The sequence below is a fragment of the Pteropus alecto genome, unplaced genomic scaffold, assembly GCF_000325575.1.
Source record: "Pteropus alecto unplaced genomic scaffold, ASM32557v1 scaffold101, whole genome shotgun sequence".
Classification (NCBI taxonomy): Eukaryota; Metazoa; Chordata; class Mammalia; order Chiroptera; family Pteropodidae; genus Pteropus; species Pteropus alecto.
Genome location: NW_006432945.1, coordinates 12,461,633 through 12,485,388, shown reverse-complemented (window position 1 = coordinate 12,485,388; position 23,756 = coordinate 12,461,633). Strand labels below are relative to the sequence as shown.

At 50.7% G+C, this 23,756-nt stretch overlaps 1 protein-coding gene and 1 pseudogene across 1 annotated transcript in view; both read right to left on the bottom strand.

The window, feature by feature from the left end:
• Positions 1-8,497: 8,497 nt before the first annotated feature.
• Positions 8,498-23,756, bottom strand: part of ASTN1 (astrotactin 1) — a 275,401-nt gene continuing 260,142 nt past the window's right edge. The window contains exons 17-20 of the mRNA XM_006907901.2: positions 20,858-21,084; positions 20,655-20,755; positions 12,768-12,951; positions 8,498-8,735 (exon numbers count right to left, since the gene is read on the bottom strand). Of these exons, the coding sequence (XP_006907963.1) occupies positions 8,498-8,735; positions 12,768-12,951; positions 20,655-20,755; positions 20,858-21,084 (750 nt within the window). The remainder of the gene's footprint in view (positions 8,736-12,767; positions 12,952-20,654; positions 20,756-20,857; positions 21,085-23,756) is intronic.
• LOC112476524 lies at positions 10,631-10,749 on the bottom strand (annotated as a pseudogene).

Here is a 23,756-nt window from a genome sequence, read left to right as displayed (position 1 = left end):
TGTCTCTCTCTCTGTCTCTGTCTCTCTCTCTCTCTCTGTCTCTCTCTCTCTCTCTCTCTCACACACACACACACACCCCTCACATGCAATTGTGTTCTCTGAACTTTTGGCTATGTTTTAAATATAATTTTATTTAAAGCCATGCCATGTCCCACTTTAAAGTCCCAGATTAAATAGTTAGGAGGTGACCCTGATTCCAAGTATTAAGGGAAGGATTTTTTTTTTTTAATTTTTAGTTAAAAAAACAAACCTATGTCAGCAAGACAGTGTAACTTATCCACAGTTTTAGAGGGTCACATTAATGCAGGAGCATGTCCCAGGATTTTGCCTAATGAACAGTCTGCACCCACCTAGAGGTAGACAGTTTACCTTTGTGACGTAGAGGGCTCCAGGCAGTGGTCGTGGCTTGGGGAGAGGAGCAAGAGTCCCTCTAGATATAAATGAAGTTCCTGGAGGTACCAAGACATCCAGGCGTCTCAAGCCTGGCTCTCTCCACTGCGGCAGGCGCTTACGTGTTCATGCTTCCTCGTTCCGAGGACAGACTTCAGAACTGAGACCCAGCGCGGACTTCCAGCTCAGGGAGACGCTGGCAGATGACTGAGTCTTTTGGGGCCCCTTCGTAAAGTGAAGGATGAGTTTATATTTGTAGGGTCGTTATGAGCATTCAGTGGAGTAACATTAGTAACCCTCGAAAACACGGCATGTAAAGTGTCCCCTGCGAGTTCCTTCCCCATAGCATAGCTGGAGCTCAGTAAATACTTACTAATAATATTTATTAATGGATGCATTTTCTTCCTTTTCCAATGAAGTGCCCAATATCACCCTATTAGCACTTCAGATGTACTTAAAATCTCGCCACTTGTTTCCAGTTTCCATTCTTGCTATATCTTAGATAACGGTTTCCTCTAAGTTAGTTAATGCTTGGGGAAGATGCAATAGGATAGAAAAGAGCTGAGTTTGGAGAAGGGTTGAGTCTGGCAAGACTTGGAAGTGAGGGCCAGTCAGATTCTGGCCATACCTGTGTCCCGGCCTCTAGAAGGAAGTCCAGGCCTCCGTCCTTGCAGATAACTGGCCAGCGGTCGCCCTCCCTGTGGCGTTCCTATCAGGTTCTCTGTGAATCTCCTGGCCAGTGAAAACCTCACCTACCTTCTGGCTTCCCACACAGGACCTGCCTCGACCTCAGGCTTTTGTGTTCTCTCTGAAGCCAGCTCCAGCCCCTGACTGCCTTTGTGGTCCTGCCTCTCCTGGCTCCAGCATCTTTCCAGACTCGCCTCTTCAACCCACTGCCACCCACCTTCCCATTGCTGACACTCGTCACAAATCTGCCTTCTGCTTGACCAAACTGTGAGGGTCTCGCGATCCCAGGTTCGTGCCCCATGTGAGACTATTGCCTCAGAGAAGGGCAGGCAGCACAGGCACAGACAGGTGAACGCTGGCAGGGACGTGTCTGCCCCTGCTCTGAAGAATATGGGGCTCAGAGTCTGGGGCGGGGGTGGGGGAGCAACAATTTGTAGATCAAAGCTGTTTTGGCTCTTTGTGGAGTTTTCCAGATTTCTCCCGGGAGGCCCCTATTCTGCGGCCAGGGTGGGAAAGCCCACACCTGGGAGGCCTGCTTGTCTTGCCCACCCTGTCTTCATCCTGAGCATTCCTGAGAGGGCCCCGCAGCCCTTGCTGGTGGCCTGGCCCCGGGCTCTGTGGGGAGGAACGCAGCTACACTCAGACATTCCAGCTGCTGCTCAAACCCAGTGGCACTTCGTTAAATCCTGGGCCACACCCTCTCCTTTGAGTGTTTGCTGGCGTTGCCGTGGCAACCAAATACCCTGTCTTTATGTTCCCCCCTCCTTGCCCTGCTCCAGTCAGCTCCATCACCAACACCTCTGTCGTGGCCTCCTCGGATCTCTCCCTAGTTGCCAAGGGACATAGAGGCTACAGAGGGAGGATCCAAACATCTTCCCCTGTCTGGTACCCAAGAGAGACTGTTTGGAAGGCCAGGAGGTCCAAAGTGCGTTCGGATGACTTTCTCGGTCACAGGTTGGCGGAGGCGTGGGCACAGCAGGTCAGTGGGCGTGGTAGGGTTCCACACCGTGCAGATAGCTCAGTAGCTGGGAAGGTCTGTCTGAGAACATGACCAGGCTGCAGGGTGGGGATGAGGGTTAGGCTTTGACGGGTATGCCAGTATAGATCAACACCCAGAGGGGCCAGACGCGGGAGGGGTTCCATTTCCACGTATTCCAGTGAACTCATGTCACAAGGAGCCTTGAAAGCGCACAGGCCCAGCCCCCCCCCGGTTGCGCCTTCTCCATGTGCTGATGCCCAGGGGGAAGCAGTAAGATCAGACAAGGAGCCTTGAAAGCGCACAGGCCCAGCCCCCCGGTTGCGCCTTCTCCGTGTGCTGATGCCCAGGGGGAAGCAGTAAGATCGAGACCTCAGCTTTGCCGCATGCAAGAAAGACCCCTCCCCGTCACCAGCAAAACAAAACGACAGACGAAAACTTGTTTGGTCAAATTCTGCTCTTAGTTCAGCTCCCTCGCCATGTTGACCTTCAACAATAATCATTTTATTATGTTGCATAATTTCAGGAATTCGGTTTGGGGTTGGCAGGGCGATTCTTCCCTTTCATGTGACATTGACAGAGGTTGCTGGGTGGTGTGCAGCTGGCAGGGGGACTAGTCTCGAGGTTCCAAGGCAGCTTCGTTCACGCATCAGGTGCCCCGGCAGGAATGTCTAGGAGGCTGGGCTGAACTCGTACAGTGGCTCATAGCACGTACTCGTGGCCTCTCGAGCGTGGTGGCCCCAGCGTGGCGGCCCCGGCGTGGCGGCCTCAGATTTTTCATGTGCTGACTCAGAATTCCGAGAGTAAGAGTTTCCAGAGAAGAAGGCAGAAGTCTCAAGACCTCTTATGATTCGAACTGGGAAGTCACACAGTGTCACTCTCAGCAGAATCTATGCGTTAAGACAGTCAGTCGTAAACCCGCCCAGAGTCAAGGGGAGAGCCAGTAGAAGACACTGCTAGATGGGAGGGTGTCAAAGAATGAATGGCCATGTTTTAAAACTGCCACAGTCTTCATCTGCTTTTAATAATAGCTCCTGCTCGCACAGAGGCCAGAACTTTGCAAGAGGGCCTACTCAGCATGCAGGTGCTTCACAACTGGTTACGAAAGATAAAGGGACTCACATTCTGGTGGCAGTGGAGATGACATCTATTTACGTTACATTGTAGAGAGCAAAAAAGATTTTGAGTGTTCGGGCCACCCACCACGAAGCATTCCACCATAACCAGCCTCTCCCAAATATAAGATAGGAATGTGGCATTTTTCTTAGATGCCCAAAGTATACATTTCATCAACTCCCACAGCATCTGGCACTTCTCTGTCATATTTCTCTTCACATTTGTAGCGATGGGTTCAATGTCTAACCTTCCCCATAAAAGGCCATGCTCTGTGATGGAGAACAAGCTTGTCTTATTCACCAGTGTACCCTCTGACCGTGCGTAGCGTCTGAATTACAGCAGATACGCAATAAATACATCTCATTGGCTAATTATTTGGAGAAGGTGGCAGAGAAAAAATGAGAATCATCGCTGCACAGTAATATTTGAAGTTTATAATTTGCTGTGAAATATTTAACATTTTTTTTTTCTAGTGAGGATAATAGGCTATAAGGCCTAGGTATCTGAAACCTAAAGCGAACGTTTAAACTGTAACAATTCCCCAGTTTTTCCAACTGGATGACTCTGATTTCAAGGTACAATAGTGTGTATGTAGTGCGTGTGCAGTGTATATGGCGTGTGTGAGTATAGTGTGTGTGTGTGTGCAGTGTGTGTATTGTGTGTATATGTAGTGTATGTGTATGTGTGTGTGCCTGTATATGTAGTGTGTGTTGTGTATGTGTAGTGTGTATAGTACTGTGTAGTGTGTATAGTGTGTATGTAGTGCGTGTGCAGTGTATATGGCGTGTGTGAGTATAGTGTGTGTGTGTGTGCAGTGTGTGTATTGTGTGTATATGTAGTGTATGTGTATGTGTGTGTGCCTGTATATGTAGTGTGTGTTGTGTATGTGTAGTGTGTATAGTACTGTGTAGTGTGTATAGTGTGTATGTAGTGCGTGTGCAGTGTATATGGCGTGTGTGAGTATAGTGTGTGTGTGTGTGCAGTGTGTGTATTGTGTGTATATGTAGTGTATGTGTATGTGTGTGTGCCTGTATATGTAGTGTGTGTTGTGTATGTGTAGTGTGTATAGTACTGTGTAGTGTGTATAGTGTGTATGTAGTGCGTGTGCAGTGTATATGGCGTGTGTGAGTATAGTGTGTGTGTGTGCAGTGTGTGTATTGTGTGTATATGTAGTGTGTGCTGTGTATGTGTAGTGTGTATAGTATTGTGTAGTGTATATAGTGTGTATGTAGTCTGTGTGTGTGTGCAGTGTATATGTCATGTGTGAGTATAGTATGTGTGTGTGTGCAGTGTGTGTATTGTGTGTATATGTAGTGTGTGCTGTGTATGTGTAGTGTGTATAGTATTGTGTAGTGTATATAGTGTGTATGTAGTCTGTGTGTGTGTGCAGTGTATATGTCATGTGTGAGTATAGTATGTGTGTGTGTGCAGTGTGTGTATTGTGTGTATATGTAGTGTGTGCTGTGTATGTGTAGTGTGTATAGTATTGTGTAGTGTATATAGTGTGTATGTAGTCTGTGTGTGTGTGCAGTGTATATGTCATGTGTGAGTATAGTATGTGTGTGTGTGCAGTGTGTGTATTGTGTGTATATGTAGTGTGTGCTGTGTATGTGTAGTGTGTATAGTATTGTGTAGTGTATATAGTGTGTATGTAGTCTGTGTGTGTGTGCAGTGTATATGTCATGTGTGAGTATAGTATGTGTGTGTGTGCAGTGTGTGTATTGTGTGTATATGTAGTGTGTGCTGTGTATGTGTAGTGTGTATAGTATTGTGTAGTGTATATAGTGTGTATGTAGTCTGTGTGTGTGTGCAGTGTATATGTCATGTGTGAGTATAGTATGTGTGTGTGTGCAGTGTGTGTATTGTGTGTATATGTAGTGTGTGCTGTGTATGTGTAGTGTGTATAGTATTGTGTAGTGTATATAGTGTGTATGTAGTCTGCGTGTGTGTGCAGTGTATATGTCATGTGTGAGTATAGTATGTGTGTGTGTGCAGTGTGTGTATTGTGTGTATATGTAGTGTGTGCTGTGTATGTGTAGTGTGTATAGTATTGTGTAGTGTATATAGTGTGTATGTAGTCTGTGTGTGTGTGCAGTGTATATGTCATGTGTGAGTATAGTATGTGTGTGTGTGCAGTGTGTGTATTGTGTGTATATGCAGTGTGTGCCGTGTATGTGTAGTGTGTATAATATTGTGTAGTGTGTATAGTGTGTGTGTAGTATTTGCGTGTGCACAGTGTATATGTAGTATGTGTGTGTGTGCCGTGTATATGTAGTGTGTGTGTAGTATGTGTGTGTGCACAGTGTATATGTCATGTGTGAGTATAGTGTGTGTGTGTGCAGTGTGTGTATTGTGTGTATATGTAGTGTATGTGTATGTGTGTGTGCCATGTATATGTAGTGTGTGTGTAGTATGCGTGTGTGCAGTGTATATGTCGTGTGTGAGTATAGTGTGTGTGTGTGCAGTGCGTGTATTGTGTGTATATGTAGTGTGTGTTGTGTATATGTAGTGTGTATAGTGTTGTGTGGTGTGTATAGTGTGTATGTAGTGCGTGTGTGTGCCATGTATATGTAGTGTGTGTGTAGTATGCGTGTGTGTGCAGTGTGTGTATTGTGTGTATATGTAGTGTGTGCCGTATATGTGTAGTGTGTCTAGTACTGTGTAGTGTGTCTAGTACTGTGTAGTGTGTATAGTGTGTATGTAGTGCATGTGTGTGCAGTGTATATGTAGTGTGTGTGTAGTATGCGTGTGTGTGCAGTGTGTGTATTGTGCGTATATGTAGTGTGTATAGTACTGTGTAGTGTATCTAGTACTGTGTAGTGTGTAGTGTGTATGTAGTGCGTGCGTGTGCAGTGGTGCGGGTGTGTCTGTGTGCACCCACGGGTGCAGGGAGGAGGCCCGAGGGGACACTGAGGGGGGAGGAGCCCCCTGGGGCGGGAGGGGCAGAGGAGGAAGGGGAGGGTCGCAGGCTGGCAGAGCGGCGCCGAGCAGAGGAAAGGCGATGGAGGGGCTCGGGAGGGCAGGGAAGACAGAGGAGAGGGGGCGACAGGGAGCCTCTAATCAAACCGACGGAGGGGACCGAAAGGGCGACCGATGCCTCTCCCTGTCCTCCCTCCATGGCCCGCTGGCTGGCACCTCCCCCGCTGCGGGGCGGGAAGGTAGCGACACCTCCCCCTCGTGCTCGTGGACCTGGGTTTCTGTGCAGACTTGGAGAAGGGACGGGGCTCGGTGGCAGGGCAGAGCTGGTCCCACCTCGGCCTGCCCACTGGTAGGTGTCCAGCTGCCTAGGGCATCTTCCTCCCCGGTGATGGTGAGCCCCCAGCCCCCGAGGCATGTCACCCGAGGCCCTGAATTTACCACGGTGGGACCCGAGTTTCCTGCTAGTCTTTGCCCTGGAAGCGGGGAAGTCCCCGGGGCGGGGGGCAAGCCTGTCACTCCTTCTGGGGGAAGATGCGAAGAGCGAGGGGCGCACTGTGTGCTGAGGGAGGAGGAGGCCTCGCTCGCTCCCGCGGCCGTGGGGACGGCCTGTGCTGCACAGCCGGCCGGCCGGGAGCTGCTCTAGGGGCAGAGCGAGGGTGCGCCACGGAGGCGTGGGGAACGGAAGCTCCTGGGCAGGACCCGTGGAGCTCGCGGCTCGCTCGGCCACCACCCGCCCTGGCAATGCTGACGGCAGGGCTGCGGCGGGCAGCGGGGCTACGCTCCCGGGCCCTGGAGCACGGCCGCAGGCGTCCACGCTGTAGCGCAGGCGGAGCGCGTGCAGCGTTCGGGGCAAGTCGTGCGCCCTCTCTTTGCCTCAGTTTCCTCATCACCGAAGCTGAGAAGAGCACGTCGGGCAGCGGTGACAATTCAGTGACACGTAAAATGCTTACAGCAGCGCCCGGCATACAGCAAGCACGCAGGGGATGCAGCCTGTCATTATTACTGTGTAGAAAAAAAATCAGTATAGCGCAATGGCTGAATGCCTGGCCTGATAGATCTGACAGCCTCTTCTTGAGTTTACTCTGGTGTTTCCACGTCAGGGGCCCAGTCAAAGGCAAGGTGGTTGAAAGTGCGTGATCAGGCCTCTGAGGTGTGTGGGGATGGCTAGGGCCCAGCGGGGTGGCCCACGTGGCCCTGCAGAGCGCTTTCTGAAAGGCTGGGCTTCCCGTAGCCATTCTGCTCATGACGCCCGTGACAACGCTTGGGCAGTGGGGCAGAAACAACGGCCAGCCTTACCTGCAGTCAGGGGGGTGCACCTACACAGAATGCCTGCTGCTCCTGGCAACAAGGTGGGGATGAAAATGGTGCCACCCTCCTGCCGAGGCTCATCCAGGAAAATGGTTTGTACAACTGGCGACATAATTCAATTTAGCGAGGGGAGCGGGGAATGGACAGAAGCTTTTTGTGATAAGTAATAACTTCGGTTCTCTGAAACACTGACGTGGCAGTACTGACCCCTCCTGGCCCACAGCAGACATCGGACGAGCCTTATCCGTCCAGGGTGAGCGGTGCAGACCCTACAGGATTGGGAGCCTGGTGTCTACTGGTGTATCCTGGGGTCTGCAGACGCTCAGCCTGGAGGCACAGGAGTTTTTAAAAACCAGTAAAGTCCGCTTCTTTTCCAGACCGTGCATCGCTAACCTTCTTCCAGGTAGAGCGTGCTGAAGGCAGCATTTTGTTGCCTCTCACAGACGGTAGAAGGGAGAGCAGGGGACAGAGCAGATCGATTCTAGTCCTGTGACATGGATGAGGAGCTGAAAACCCAGGAAGCGCACTGGGGCCCCGAACAGACGCTGGATTCACCTGTGGGGGCGACGTCAGTGTTAGGAAGGCCTTGGGGGGTGGGGTGGGCAGGGAGCATGAGACCTACACAGGGGCCACCTTCCCCATCTTCTTCTTGTCCTTCTCTGTGTCCTGGCCTGGGCTCCCAGCGTGAAACGCGGCCCGCGGCTGGGCTCCCAGCTTTCTGGCCTCGTCTCTGTCCCCAGTTGCAACAGACTCAGGAACTCAGGGAGCACGAGGTGCCTGACCTGATGGGCCTTTCCTGGGAAGGATGACAGAACTCTTGAGCATTCTGATGAAACTCTTGGGGGGAAAAAGGAACAAATCAACCAAAAAACAATTCCCAATATAGTCGGCTAAAGAGTGAAGCCACTGGCCAGCAGGCGTGCGCACTGGTCGTGCGGATGGAGCTCAGGCCGAGGAGTTCTACAGGGAGCAAAGATCAGTTTCTCCCTGGTGTCGATGGTGCCCGTGGAGGTTTTAATGTTCCATTAAAAAATATTAAAAACCCGCAAACCAACCCAGACATCCCCCGCCCCTCTCCCGTGTCCTTCCGGCATCATGGCGCTAGATGTCTTTGCTGTCACCGTAATCGTTGTAGGGCACGCTCAGGGTCTGCTCCTCGCACGTCTTCCGGAGGTCCTGGCTGAGCTCTGACCAGTCCAGTCCGTAGGGCTTGATCTCGCTGTAGCGGCAGCCCAGGTACTTGAGGGGGCTGCGTCGCAAGCTTATCCTGGGTTCCTGAAGGAGGCCGTTGCACCAGCTGCTGAGGTCCCCAAGCTGGGAAAGGATGAGGCCAGCTTTCCTAGGGATTAAGCACGGGGGTTAGAAAGAGGAGAAAGCGGGAAAGGCAGACAGTGGGGAGACGTGAAGCTCCAAGGGGGCAGAGGCCGGTCTGTCTTGCTTATTGTTTTATCACTGGCACTTAGAACTGGGGCCCTCCATAAATATCTGTCAAGAGAATGAATGAATGAATGAAAAAATTAATCAATAGGATGGTTATGCAAAGCGGGGCAGTTACCGAGCGAAACGGAAACAAAATGCAAGAGGAAAAATGAAGAGAAAATAACTAATATTTTAGTGGTAACATCTGTCCTTTTAGAATGATGGAGTCGGCTGTTTTGAAAGACAAATCAAATCAATTTTCTTCAAAGCCAGTAATTGATCATCATTAAATGACAAGGTGTTTGACTATTTCCCTTTTCAAGGTTATTTCTGAACTGAGTGGAAGCAGCTGATATATTGAACTTCGGGGGATTCCAAATGCAACTAATTATTCCAAATGCAACTAATTATTCCTGTGTGGCGGTCATTAGGGTGTGATGCGGTTGAGGACAATGACGCCCTCGGTGTGCGACGACGTAGGGTCCTTCTTGGGGAAAGTGCAGACTCAGTGGTGCACTTTGCCCACTTAACCTCCGGGAGGGCTCATGTTCCCTTGCACCGTCTCCCCCGGGAAGGAAGGCACCGCCATCGAGCCCCAATCGAGAGCAGAAACAGGGGTGACGAGAGAGCACCTGAGCTGTGGCAGATTCCTGAGAAGAGAGCAGAGGGGGTGTGGTACCCCAAGTTCACACACGCTGGAAAGGCCAAGAATGGTGTGGTCACATCTGCGTACAGCTTGGAGACATGGGCTGTCACCACCCTCTACCCACTGCCGTGTGGGCTTCTTCCTGGCACCCATTTCCGGTGTCACAGATAGGGACTGCCTGGTAGCCAGTTCTCAGATCCTCCCTGGTTTTGACTCAGGACGAGTGCAGGAGCAGGAGTCCCTCACTCAGCCGTGTTCTTCTTCTTCTTCAAAGACCCAAGTGACCAGAGACCCGTGGAGGGAGAGTCTCTTATTTGAACAAACTCATGTGAGGCTGTGAAACGCCGTTCTCGAAAGCTCGATGAAAGCTCTTGCAGTCTTTATCCACTTCTCAGGTGAGGAACCATCTCTCCGCATTTAATCAACAATTCCTTCCAGAAAATGGAAGTGTCTGCAGCCCATTTAGAGCAAGCATTCAGAGAACAATGGCCACATCGGTTTCATTCCTCTTCTGTCCTGGCAGTGAGCATCGGGGGTGAGCTCACTGCATTCCTGGGCGGGTGAGCGGGAGAGGGGCAGGGCCGATGGCGGAGGAAAGGTGTTGAGCTTCAGCAGCAAAGTCGAGGGGCTAAGGCAGTGTGAGGTCGTCGGAGGGGTAGGCATGTTTCCTTCAATTTCAATGGTGGGTCAGAGGAAATCAAACAAACACTCCGCCTGCCGACTAAATACCGTCCTGTGCAGATGGTCTCTCCTCTGCCTGTCAGACTCTGTAGTTTGGCCAAGCAGGCTTTCCAAGAGTCATCACCAACAGGGACTTTGGTGGCCCACCCTCTTAATCTGTCCTACTGCATGTCATGAGTCGCTGACAAATTTGGGGGAGGCGGAGGCAAGGGGAATGGAAGAAGAGTGAGGAACAGCATCTCTACCACCTTCGAGAAATCGATACAGGAACGCATCCCGGCCATCCTTTCCGACAAATGGATTTGATTAGCCCATAGAGTCTTTGGGGCTACCCGCATTGCTCGCTTTTACAAAAATAATAATTAATTTGGGTCTGCCCTTGACTTCCCTCTTTCTTTTTAATTTTTTTTACTCTGTTAGGCGAGGCAACCCTTGGTTGACCTCACAGATTACAAGAACCTTGTCAGCTTACAATCCCTTATTTTTTAAACCTATAGCACCTGGTCTTCCTAGGTGGTCTCCCATCCAAGTACTAACCAGGCCCAACCCTGCTTAGCTTCCGAGATCAGACGGGATCGGACTTGTTCAAGGTGGCATGGCCGTAGCCTCCCTCTTTCTTAATAGCAATGCAGCCAATGTTGTTCTCAAAATATTTTACCCCCAGCTCAGTCTGGAGACCTCCACGAATTTTCATGGAAATGGACAGCACTGAGCTGAGGGAATCCCTTCTGCGTGCTCACAGGAAGTGGGTACTAGGTACTCAACAGACTCTCACAACTGACTGCAAAGTGGGCTGATGTATCTCAGGGCAGAAGACTTTCTCTTTCCTGTGGTTCTCCCTGAGATCCACGGCACTAATAAGAAAAACTTTACTTTCCACAAGCTAAAGAAGCTACACATTTCTTTTCTAATCTCTATACAGCCTTGAAAAAGCAGTATAAAGGTCTCCTGGAAGGAGAGTTTGGGGAAAGGCGTGTATAGTCAGCAGCAGGCCTCACTTTACAGCGAGACCTACATTTCTTCCTCTGCTCACTTTCCTCATTAATGAATTTTCCTTCTGACTGTTGAGTTACAAGAGAGGAACTGGCAATCCAAGCGCCCTTGGAAATCGAGATGATATATGAAATGTCTGTGCTATTCAAATTGTGACATTTATGTTCCCTAACAGAGAGCTGTATATATACACGATAAATGTCACAGGAAGGAGGATAGGGAGGAGGAGAAGGGTGGGGGAGCAAAGAGGAAGGAGGGAATGGGGGAGAAGTGGCAGGGCGTTGGGGAGGGGGATGACGTGAGTGACAGGAGGGCAGGGGTGTGATAAGGTATGGAGCAGAGAGGACATTTCTTAGTACGTGTTAACCTCCTAACCTAGGGTTGGCTTTTTACCAGAACCGTGACAAAACAAATGAAAAGTCCCTTGTCTGTTGTCCTCTGTGTCTTGGTCCACAGTAGTGCACCTGTTTGCTCAAGGATTCCCACCCTTTATCGACGTCAGGAAGAAATTTACGGAATGCACAAAGATTCTTCCTGACCTTACACATGACGTCATTTTATGTCAGGAAGATAATCCTAAATTTCCTCCTTCCTTCAAAAGAAAGAATTGTTTGGGAAATGTCCTGAACAATGGTCTTTTAGGAAAGTTTATAATTTCTGGCTACAAGAGGAGGCACACTGAGGCCGGGTCGCCCCCTGGTTTGGTCAGAGGTCAGATGGATGGGATGATTTTTGGGTGATACTTTCGTTCAGCCCTGTTATCTGGAGTGCAAAAATTCTTTTAGTGCCAGAGGATACAACCACATTGATTTTCTTCATTTTTTTTCTTTTTTCTCTATTCTCAAATTCTTGCCATATTTTGTTTTTCTTCATGAGATGCTAAATAATTTTGGGACATACAGGTACCAACATTCTCTGTAAAAGCCTCTTCACCCTGTCTATCTCTGTAAATTCTAGAATTTCCAAGGAAATTGTTTTTCTCAAAGTAGCAAATGAATATGTTATTCTACATATTCTTCCTGTTCCTCTCTTTCAAAGAAAGACATGCGTCTGGGCTTGCAATCTAAAAGCAGTGGGTACTGAGTTTTCGAAAGTTGTCGCCTGGGGGTCAGAGGAAGTTAGCAAACGTGATACTATCCTAACTTTAGCTAAGATAGATGTCAAGGTGGGTCATTGACTGCCCCCACGTTGTCTTTTGAGAGTGTGGAATTTAGCTCAAAATATATCTGTAGAATGCACATAATATATGCAAAGTTCGTATGCAGTAAATACTTTTGGATAACCTCTTCAATAAATTCCCTAATTTTCCTTCACAAGACTAAGCTTTTGGCACCTACGGGTTTAGCATTTGAAATGCTGTGTCAGCATGGTAGACAGGGGAGGCAAAGCAGGTCAGGGGCAAACTTTTTTCCAGGTTCAGGAAATGCATTCATGACTTGACTACTTAAATACAGCTTATCCAAAACTAATCTGTACGAACTGAGCTGTCTAAAGCGCAGGGCTTACTTCTCCAAGCACCTAAGCTCACCCAGGATATGGATGCAAACGCCTGAGCGCATTATTATAGAGGAGGAGGTACCCAATTTCAAAGAGCCGAGGTCTTTAAAAGAGGCAGTGAAGTTTAATGATTACCTGGGGCCTAATTCGTCCTCACACCGCCAGGTGAATTCTCCAAAGCTCTCATAATGCTGGTTATAGTGGTAGAGGACTCGATGTAGGGTGGGGGAACCGAGGTCCAGAAGGGTGTTGTAGGCTGTCTGTTGCTCCTTCCCGCTCGTGTAGCCATTGAAGAGATTGTAGATCTTGTCTGCTATTTCTGAGGAGGGCAGATAAGGCAAATAAATAAGATTATATATATGTATATAAATGATGTATACAGACACGTATGTAAGCATGTGCGTGGATGTGTGTGTATGCACATATACATGTACACGTGTGTGTGTGTGTGTGTGTGTGTGTGTGTGTGTGTGTGTGTGTGTGTGTGACGTTACTTAAAGAATGCTTAGCCTAGAGCATGGAGAAAGTGGGTTGACTAATTTACTTTACGGCTGCCTCATCCGGTAAGTCTTCGAATAGAATACCTCCAAGGTCAATGTCAGTTATAATATTCTGTCTTTACCCATGTTTTCTAAACATACAGAGCCTGAGGCAAAAGCTCATAGATTAATACTTTATTGGCAAGTGTGACCCCAGGGAAGCATGAGGGAGGACAAAAGGAAATGTGACAAGAAAGTAGGCAGAGCCAACAGAGAGGAGTGAGCTGGTGGCTGCGTTTGCCAGAGGGGACGTAGGAAGGGACCGGATCCCCACTGGTCCATGGGGTGAGGGGGAAGGAAGAAGACTTTAGCTCTAGGTCCACCCCGTGGTTGGCCCACGGTGCTTCACATCTGCCCCTCGAGACATTACCTCCTCTGTACTTCTAGCTGCGTTTGCTTGGGGACCAAGTGGGTCCTACAAAAGGCAATAGCGAAGCCCCGGGCAGCCGGGGGCAGGCATTTGGCTCAGGGGTGAAGTGAGGCACTGTCAGGTCCTGACTTGAGCAACTTGAACCTGAAATAGCCACAGTACCAAAAGCGACCTGGCCCCATGACTGCAGAACCTTTGCTGGGGCCGCCCAAACCAGATATGAAGACACGCTTGCCGACACATAAATGAATTCCAGTACATTCTGCAGTTCCAAATGAGTAATCTTTCAGTTTAATTTATATCTTTTATACTTCTGCCTCGAAGGCATGCATTGCTAAGCTGAACTTGGCATTTTCTCCTAGAGAGTTCAAAGCATTTTATCATGCACTGTTTTCTCATTAAACCTGTCAGAAAGGAGATTTGTTTACATTTCCTTCCTAAACAGCTGGGAACTAAGATGGGCGAGCAATGCTTTGTTTCAGCGCCAATGTTAAATGTGGAGATGAAGAAACGAAGTCTGTATAGGTTTCTAAGCCAGACTGCCCATTTGATGCCCTGCTAGTTTAAAGGCATAGCAACCTGATTCCTTGTCACAATTCTAAGTGAATCCAGGGCTGCTGGTCATGACAGTCATCACTGCAGGAGTCTCCTGGGTTGGAATGCATATACTTCTACCCCTACTCTGCCTAGACATTGAAATAATTTCCTTCCTTTTCTATCTTGCCCATTGCTAATGAGGACAGGAGCCCAATCTTACCTCCTCGGTGTTCGGAGTGGCTAGCCCAAGGCCAGACAATATAGTAGATCAAAAAACCTTAGCCAAACGAAGGGAACTCATGACTTGGGAGCAATCTGACTCTACTTTGGGAGAGGATTTCTCAGTGATATCTCTCCACACCAGTCTTTTAGCAACCGGGAGAGGATTTCTCAGTGATATCTCTCCACACCAGGCTATACCAGTCTTTTAGCAACTAAGGTCTTCTAGCCGGCCACTTTAGCTGCGTTAAAAATAACGTTTCGTTCAGAAATGCATTTAAATTTTCAGGATTTTAAAATCCTCAGGTGGTTAAAATAGAATCAAGAGATTAACAAGGAAAGTGATTTAGAAAATTAAGACCTATGGTATCCTCAGTTATTTAATAAAGGCCTATTGATTGCCAAGAGCTTTACGTATGTGAATTTCAACCCTCACGCCACCACTGCAAAATGGATGTGACTGTCCCTGGTCTACAAATAAGGACGATCGAAGAAAGGCAAAGTTACCCACCCCGGGTCACAGAGCCAAGATTCAACACTGTGTCTGTCTTCCTGTGCCCTCGTGTACTGATGCTCAGGGCATGGCGGTGTTTAACCAACTTAAGATACAGGAGGCAGTCTTGGGGGATGCGCTTATGGGGCGACTACTTCTAGTAGAGGACCATGCCCTGGTTGGCCCATAGATGCCAAGTAAGAGGAAGTCCTAGTCGGCGTCCATCGCTTCTGGAGTTGAGGCAGAAAGAAGCAGGGGGACTGTTCTCAGAGTCGCGATGTGTTCGGTGGGAGGCAGGGCGTGGGTGACAGGGGAGGAAAAGTGTGGGTGATCAGGCCAGAGCCCAGGTGGGGAGGTTTGGGGTTCCTCTCCCACCCTTTTACTGATACAAATCTGTCCTTAATTCTGGGGACGGGCAGTAGTGGCCCAGGCCCTGAGCCCTGGTGGCGGGGGTCTCCGCTGAGAAGGAGTTTCCTGGCACACCGACTATTCTCACATCACGACAGTGGCGTCCGGCTAGAGGAGGCTGGTGCTTCCCATCAGCAGCGGCCTGTGCCCCTGAGACCAGGTGGGACGGGCCCTGGTTCCTCCACGAATCTCCCGAAACCAAGAGAAGCGAACTCCAGGGTGTGCTTAAAAGCCTAAGTTAATAAACAGGATGCCGTATTCAGAACGATCTATACGCTGGTCTCCTAGAGCTTGAGTGTTTCTGGCTCCTTCTCTCTCCATTGACAGAATTTAGAGATATTACTTCATTAACTTTCACAGCGTCTCAAGAATTCAGTAACTCTAAGAATAGAGAAGAATACAAGGCATTTTTCTTGTCAGTTTATCCCTTCTCCCAGCTTCCAGCTTCACAGAGGACCTGAGTTACCCAGACCCGTATCCGTCTTCCCTTCCTTCAACGTGCGTGATGTCCGAGGACAGTTAAAATGCAGGTGGAGACAAGGCAGGGACCCTGTACACACAGCCGCAGCACAAGAACGGAAACCGAGTCATTAGAAGGGAGCCAAGATCTCTCAGGTGGCAGAATAAACGAACAGGGCTGGGACTGAAGCCTTTGGACCAGGGAGGACGGTTAGGAACAGGCTCTACGGCATCAAACGGAGCTGGGTTCCACTATATTAGCTGTGTGGCCTTGGACACGTTACTGAACCTCTCTGGGCCTTAATTTCCTTGTCTGTTCAATGATAGTCAATAATATATACATTTCAAGATTATCGTGAGATTAAAGGTGACATTAAATGGAAAGCCTTTCTTTGGCTCAGTGTTCGGACACAGGGAGCATCCATCCATCCATTCATTCAATACCGCGTTTACCGAGCGCTCACCGTGTGCTTTCCGTTTTTCTAGGTACATCAGTGAGAAACCGACAAAAATCCTCACCTCTACGGCCCTCACAGTCTAGGGGTAGGAGACATTCAGTTAAGCGATACACATAATAAATAAGCAGAACGTAATGTCTCAGAGAAAGGGAAGAATAAAAGGGGGGGAGGAAGGTGGGGCATTGTGATTTTAAAGAGGGTGTCACGTTAGGTCTCACGGAAAAGCTGACATTCCAGCCCCGAGCGGAGTCGGAGGAAGGGAGCGAATGAGCTGCAGGGCCGTCCGGGGGGCGGGCAGGGGCGAGCGTGCCAGGGAGATGAGCTGCCAGCACAGAGGCTCCCGGGCTGTGCTGGGCAGCGTATCCAAAAACGGCAAATAAACCATAGTGTCTGGAATAAGGTGAGGGCCTGAGCCGGACGATAGCAGACGTTATTTTGGGATTATTATCACCAGGTGTCTACTAGATCACGCTTTCCCCAAGAGACTGAAATGCAGGAGTCCAAGAGACCGGGGGGAAGGTAGCCTCCTATAAATGAGGGAGCGAATCCAGGAGCAGAAGAGAGAGCTTTCTTATTCTCCCAGTGCCGCTGTTCTTTTTACAATGAAACAAGAATCCTGGGCAGCATCTACGCCTCTGCTCACGGCTCCCTTGCTGCTATGACAAAGGTCCCTGTACAGAGGTCCTAGGTCATCACTGTCATTATTCCTGGAGAGCTACCTGAGACCTCGGTCTGGCCCACACTGAAGTAACTGACTGTAGAATTCCACATGGAAACGATGAATCCCAGATGGCCTTATGTTTTTGTCGTTCTGAGCACTGTCCAAATTGCAAGCTGCGCCCCCTACAAGTCTGTCTGTCCTTCCCCTGCCCACGGCGTTCCCTGTGCTGCCCTGTGTCCCTGCACACTAGCGATTCTCTATTGAGAATCAAGCTTGATTCTCAGCCTGGAAGGCTTGTGGACACACAGGTTGTGAGGTTCTGATTCAGCAGGTCTCATGTGGAACCAGAGTTGGCATTTCTAACAAGTCCCAAGATGATGCCGACACTGCTGGCCTGGATGGCACTTTGAGAGCCGCTGCTCTATCTATGCCAATTCATCCTCTCGAAACTATTTCCTCTGGGACCTCATGAAGAACACCCCGGAAGGCCACGCCCCAGCCTAGAGCCTGGCTGATCTTGTTACTGATGCTAGCTTGTTCCCACTGGGGGCAGGGGAGTTCCGGTAACACATTGGGAGAAACTTACACGGTGGCTTTAGTGTCATGACGTGGTAAAAATCTTCACAGGAAGTAACCGGTTTAGGAAGAGTGTTCACTCAGCAATCGAGTGTGGCTTCCTGCTGGCTAACCAGGAGCTGCAGCCCTGTTCTAGGTCACTTGAAAGGTAATTCCCATCTGTGACTAGGTGTAAGCTCACACCCGAGTGAGCTGTATTTATGATCACCATCTGGCTTCGAAGGAGGCCAAGCATTTGTGTTTCTTTTTTTGGTAGAACTGCTAGAACTGTATTAATTTGTGAGGCCACTCTTAATTAGTCTGACTCATTAATCTCGACATTTGCCCTGGAAGGACTGACCTGGGAATGTCGGCTCATTCTCTAAGCATGAAATGGCCTCTCGTGCTCCCGGCTGGGACCTCAGAAGCGACTCCTCATCAGGGAGCACAAGCCATCAGAGGCCCCTCTCGATACCCGGAAGGAGCTGGACTTAACCCAAAGGCGCCCCCGAGAGAAACAGCTTGGTGGCCTCCCCTGGGCAGACCAGTCTATGTCAGCCACTATGTCAGAGCTGCTTTCCACCCATCTATTCCCGCAGGTAGCATTACGCTGCCCCCTCCTACCTGCTAATCACCTCCCTGGTGTCCCACCAGCCTGCCGCCTATTCAGCAAGCAAGTCCAAGGTGCCCACGGCTGCCGGAAGGGCATCAGCACATTCTCCAAGACAGAAATAGCTAGGGCACCTCACCTGCTCCGGCATGGAGTGAGAAACCAATAGGTGGTGACATAAGGGGGCCACGGGTCCTCCCCGTGTCCCACCGGGGGGTTTTCAACCCCAGGCTCTGCTTTTATCAGCGGGGGGCTGCAGAGACCTTCGCAAGTCATTCAGCCCACACCCCACAAGCCAGGCAGAACCCGCTGCAGAGAGAAGCACGTCTGTCTCACACGTAAAGGTCTCTGTCCTGCTGTCACATCCCGGCGGACACTGATCGTCCTGAAAGGAAGAGTGTTTTGGTATCTAACTTGAATATTCCATTTTTTTTTTTTTAACGTAGGTCTTTTCTTCACCAGTATTCAGAGACAAAGAAAGGTTTTCAGTCTTTTATATAACAACCCTCTCAATATCTAATTTAACGCTGTAGGCCAAATGGGAATCGATGTCAGATCATGAATGTGAGTGCTGGACGCTGACGGCGTGACCCTGGCCAGCTTATCTGCTCTGCTCTGGCCTCAGTTTCTGCATCTACAAAATGGGGCCAATATTCTATTCCTTCAGCAAATACTTACTGCACTCCTATTGGAAAAGCAGACATGGTCAACGACAGCATTTGTATAAGAACATTTGCATGTTATTAGGGACGTTGCCTGATGCCAGAAGTTTCCATTGTGCAAGTTTCCAGAAGAGAACTATCGTGGCCAGGTGGATTTGCTGGTGCCCCACCAGGTGCCTTATTCATGGCCCCTGACCCCAGGTGTATCAGGATGATCACGAGGGACACTGCCCCGGAATGGGTACTCCCTAACAGTCCCTGAACACTTACTACGAGACGGGCACTTAAAAAAAGACTTCGCCTGACCTCACTCATTTAATCCTGACTAGAGACTTATTATCTAGGGTAACATTATCCCTCACCCCACTTTACAGATTAGTAAACTGAGATGTGAGATGAAATAACTTGCTCAAGGCCACAGAGTTAGATGGTGGAGCAGGAATTTGAACCTGGGAGCTCTGACTCCAGAATCTATGTTTTCTATCAACCATTTGGTCATTATTCTGCCTTCTAAGTGCTGGGGACACAGCCGTGGTCAAAAAGAGACGGAGACTTCGCTCTCATGGAACTCTCTGTCCAGCGACGTAGACAGACATCGAACATGTGATGATAGTAATAAACGCAGATGAATGTTCCGAAGGAAAGAAGCATGGTACCTGAGGACATCTCGTGATGTCCCTTGACCTCTTCTGTACTGAGGAAGGGATACTTTGAGATCTGCGGGCTGAGAGGAGTTAATCAGTGGACAGGGGTGGGGGTGGAGAGCATTCAAGGTAAGGACATCGACACATGCAAAGGCTGCATGGCAGACATCGGTGAGACGAATGGGCAAGAAGAGGCTGGAGGAGTGGGCAAGGGCCACCCCGCTTAGGTCCCAATGTGCTTGTGAAATATTTTGATTTTTGTCAAAAGAAGAATGGCATCCAGTAAAGAGTTTTAAGGAGCCTTACGATGATTAGATAAACAGTGCCCTTAACGCGCCGTGCGTGCTAACGGAGGCGATAAATGCGAAAGTCATTTCAGAAGTTGTAAAGTGCTACAGGATCAGGGACCTTAATTAAAGCAGGTTCAGGCCACTCTTCCCCCTGTGAGTTTGCACCATCATGCTGTCACCCCTTGCATGTTGTGGGATGGTGCCCCTCGCGGTCAGCCTGACACAGCTGGAGTCAGGAACCCTATGTAAGATGATTTGAGGGCCACGAGGAGACCAGTTTGGCCACGATATTTCCCTTGTTGAAACTTGCATGACCTAAACTTCCAGCTTCAGTCAATGTCTCTGTGAGTGTGCAAATAGTTCAGTTCTACTGAACAGGTATTAGTGCTTGATGAGATCATCTTAATTACAGCCCTGGAGAAGTGGTGTCCTGGAGAGCTGAATTCTGGTTGTGGAGGGGATGTGATAAGCCTCAGAACTGGGGACAGTGTCAAGACCAGCCAGGGAGCATCATGGGGAAAGGGAGCCCCAAGAGGTGCTGTTTTGTGCACTGGATGGAGACTAAAGACAAACTCTTCCTCACTGATAAGGGCCGATCCTGGGGCACTGCAGAGGGACAATTCTTTACCAAAGAACTGGTCTGTAAATACAGAAAAAGGATTCGGAGAGATCTTCATCAAGGGATGGAGTGGTATAGCAATGAATTCCAAATCTGCGGCCTTTCTGTGTTTTAATTCAAAATAACTTTTCAGATGTACAAAAAAGTATGAAAAGAGTAAGTGACCTGATCAGCCTCCTGAGGGCAGAGGTCACGAGGATTTCAGCCACACCAGGCACCTGGCGCATCACCATGTGTGCCTGGGGCCTTCACCCACATCTCCTATTGGCTCCTTGACTTATGGACAACAGGGAGGGTGGGATGCGCGGAGGCTTCCGCCAGGGGCCGAGGCTGAGCAGTGCCCCTGGAAAGGTGACGCTCCCGCGCTGGACCCTGAATTCTCCTCCTCCCCCATTGGACTCCAGGTTGTTCCTCCCGACTCACTTGCTGCCACTTTCCTCACAGCGAGGGGCACCCCAGGGCACCCTCTGCAGACCTGCTGGCCTCAGTGTCTCTTACCTTGGGCTTTGACGTCATCCACCACAGGGCAAGGGGTCTTCACGATCACGTCGCTCGGCCTGGAGCGCCGTCCTGTGTTATCCACTCCCCACAGGGTGAACCTGGCAGGGAGGAGAGGCTATGGTCATCAGAGAGAACCAGAGTCCCTGCTGACGGCCGGGCTTTGCCTGGATGGGGCGTTTGCCCCTGGCTGCTCTCGTGACCCTGCGGCGTGAGGGTCCAGACGGCGTGCAGTCTGGAGCCTCACACTGCCTCCAGGCGTCCTGAGTTGTAATCGGCTGTCTTGGGCGTAGTGTCTGATGGAAAGCTTCATGGCGTAGAGCGCTGGTTCGCAAAGTGGCGTCCCCAGACCAGCAGCATCAGCATCACCCGGGAACTTGACAGCAATGAAAATTCTCATGCCCCGCCCAGACCTACTGAACCAGAGACTCTAGAGATGGGGGATCAGAAATCTGTGCTGTGACAAGCCGTCCAGGTGACTCTGACGCCAGTTAGACGCTAACAACCACTGAGCTGAGGAAAGGGATGTGTATCCTTGGAAACGAGTTAGCTCCTCTGAGCTTTGTTTCCCGCAGCTGTGAAATGGGGATGATAACGAAACTGCCTGGAGGTCATCGTGGAGACGAAATGAGATAAAGCAGCGAAAGACAAGACCTCATGCAATACCTGGAGCCCAGTGACCTTGCAGAAATCATATTCGTTCTCTTCCGTCCTGTGTCGTGGTCAGCTGACACTTTTGCACAAAGGACTGAGGACAGGTTTTCTCTTTAAAGTCCGTGAAACAGCCGGAGTGGAGGAGTCCTAGGTGCCTGGGGCTGGGGCTCTGTTTCCTACGTGCAGCTCTTTCTGACCCACCGAGATGCCACCCACCGTGACCCAGGAGTGCAGAGCGGAAATGTGCCTCTGAGAGGTGACAATGAGAGTGGGTCTAAGACCCCCACTCCCACCCCCAGGAGGAAGCTGAAGACGGGCTGTCGAAGGCTTCATGTATAGTTTACCCCCTTGGGTGATGGAGCTGGATGGAGGGTCAAGGGGGCAACTCCAGGTTCTGCAGCTCGGAGTTTCCAATATGACATGACAGTGACCTCTGGTGCTGGTGCCCAGGGCCCGGAACGCTAACCCGGCGAGTGTAAAGCGAATCTTTAACGCCGCCTTTCTCATCTGCTGTGTCCTTATGGGAGGCTGCAGTTTGGGGCAATTTTCTCAACTTTCTTTCCTCTTGGCAGAGCTGTAGGGAGGAGGAGAGATGGCTGGGACACAGTGGCCCAGGTAGATGTCGCAGGGCCTGTGGCAGCTGAGTCGGTGAGGTGGAGAGTGGTGGAAATCGCCTGATTTTGTCAGCAGAGAAAGACAGCCTTGCGTCCGCCGCACCCTCCCCGCAGAGAAGCGCAGAGAACGGCCGGTGTGCGAGCATGTGCCGTCTTCCTCCCCCTGCCTGCCTCAAGTCCTCATGCTGGGACCCCGGGCACCTCCCGCAGGCAGGGTCCATCCCACTGGCCCGGTGGGACTTCGAACGTGCTGACCAGCCTGGGGACAGGGCGCGCTGGGTCGGACCACGCCTGTGGCCTCTGGCAGGGCTGCTGGCTCCCTTGCTGTCAGTCAGACGGGGGGCAGGTAGGTGCTCTGATTTTCCTGTCTCATCGCACAGGTGGCTGTTCCGCCGGCCTCGGCCTCGGGCTCTGCTCCGTAGTTTAGATCTGCAGCTTTGCCTCGTTCTAAGCCCCACTGTGACCCTGATCCAAAACCCAGGGACTGCACCCTTCTCTCCCACCGTCCCTCTCTGCCTGAGTCTGAGTGGACTCTCTGCATCCAGCCTTATAAACTGGGCTGCCTGGGCCCCTAGCAGTGGCGGCCACTGGAGTTATCCATCACTTGGTCCCAGATACACCGGCTTGGCCTGTTGGTGCTGTTCCTCGAATTGTGACTGAGGCCATCGAGCCTGAAGCTGGTTCATCCAGTCAGCCTCGTCTGACACCTGCTCTGTTCCAGAGTCCAACCCTGCCTGGTCCCCTCCCCAGAGCGGGAGTGGTGGCAGAGGGGAAGGCGGGTCCCAGGATTGACACCACCCCACAGGGCCGCTGGGACTGCCTCAAGGGTCCCAGCGAGGCCCCTTCTCTCTGCCGATCCTGACTCTAGGGCCCCCGGTGTGTACGAGTCCATCTCCCTGCCCGGAACTGGGCCACTTCGTTACAGACTCTGCCCTGGCCCCACTTCCGGCGCTCAGCTCTCATCGGTCAGGAGTTAGGAAACCCTGTTCTCTCCCAGGCCGAAGTGCCAGTGCCAGCCAGGCGACGGGCTGCTAGCAGAGCCTGGCTCTGGGCGCTGGTTCTCAGCGTTGGGCTCTTCCTTCACCGCCCCTCCCCCTGCCGTGACCGAGCCCCAGCCCTAGTTCCGTGGCTGAGATCCAGCCCATGTGGTGCCCCGTCCTCTGTTGGATGGCCCGGCTTCATCTTTTCCTACCCGCCTTCCAGGGTCCTGAGCCTGGCCCTGGAACTCCAGGTCAGGGCTGGAGTCCAGCCAGCCACCTGCTGATGGGCTGAAGTCGCCTGCCCTGGACCGTCTGTGGCCGGACTCCAGCCGCCTTCTGCAGCCCACCGTTATTTAGCCCGGGGCCCTTCATTTCCAAGTTTCCTTGGGCTGTGATGGAAGAGGTCCCGAGCCTCAGGCACCAAGGTGGCTGTCACGTGGGCCCTCCCTCTCGGTGCCTGGAACAGCGTTACCTCTCACCCCACCCTTGCTTTGTGTCCCATCCCGCAGTAAGTCCCAGCTAACCCACATCCTGGGCCGGATCAAAATGCCTATGCTTAAAAGTAATTCTCACATTACTCTGGGTGGGGGGTAATGAGTGTAAAATTTAGGGTCCTAGGCCCTTACTATTTTTAATAAGTATTAGGAAAAGAAATCCTTCCCACAGCTTATCTTTTAAAAAACTTTATTGAGGACTTATCGACAAATGTAAGTGTCCCACAACCTTCTAAGTTGAGGAAACGCTTGACCAAGGGCCATCCGTCGGCGTCCCAGAGCCCGGGGCCCTTGAGTGACACTGCAGGAGCCGCCGGCTCACTGTCATCGTGAAAGACCAGAGAGCACTTGGTGCATTTT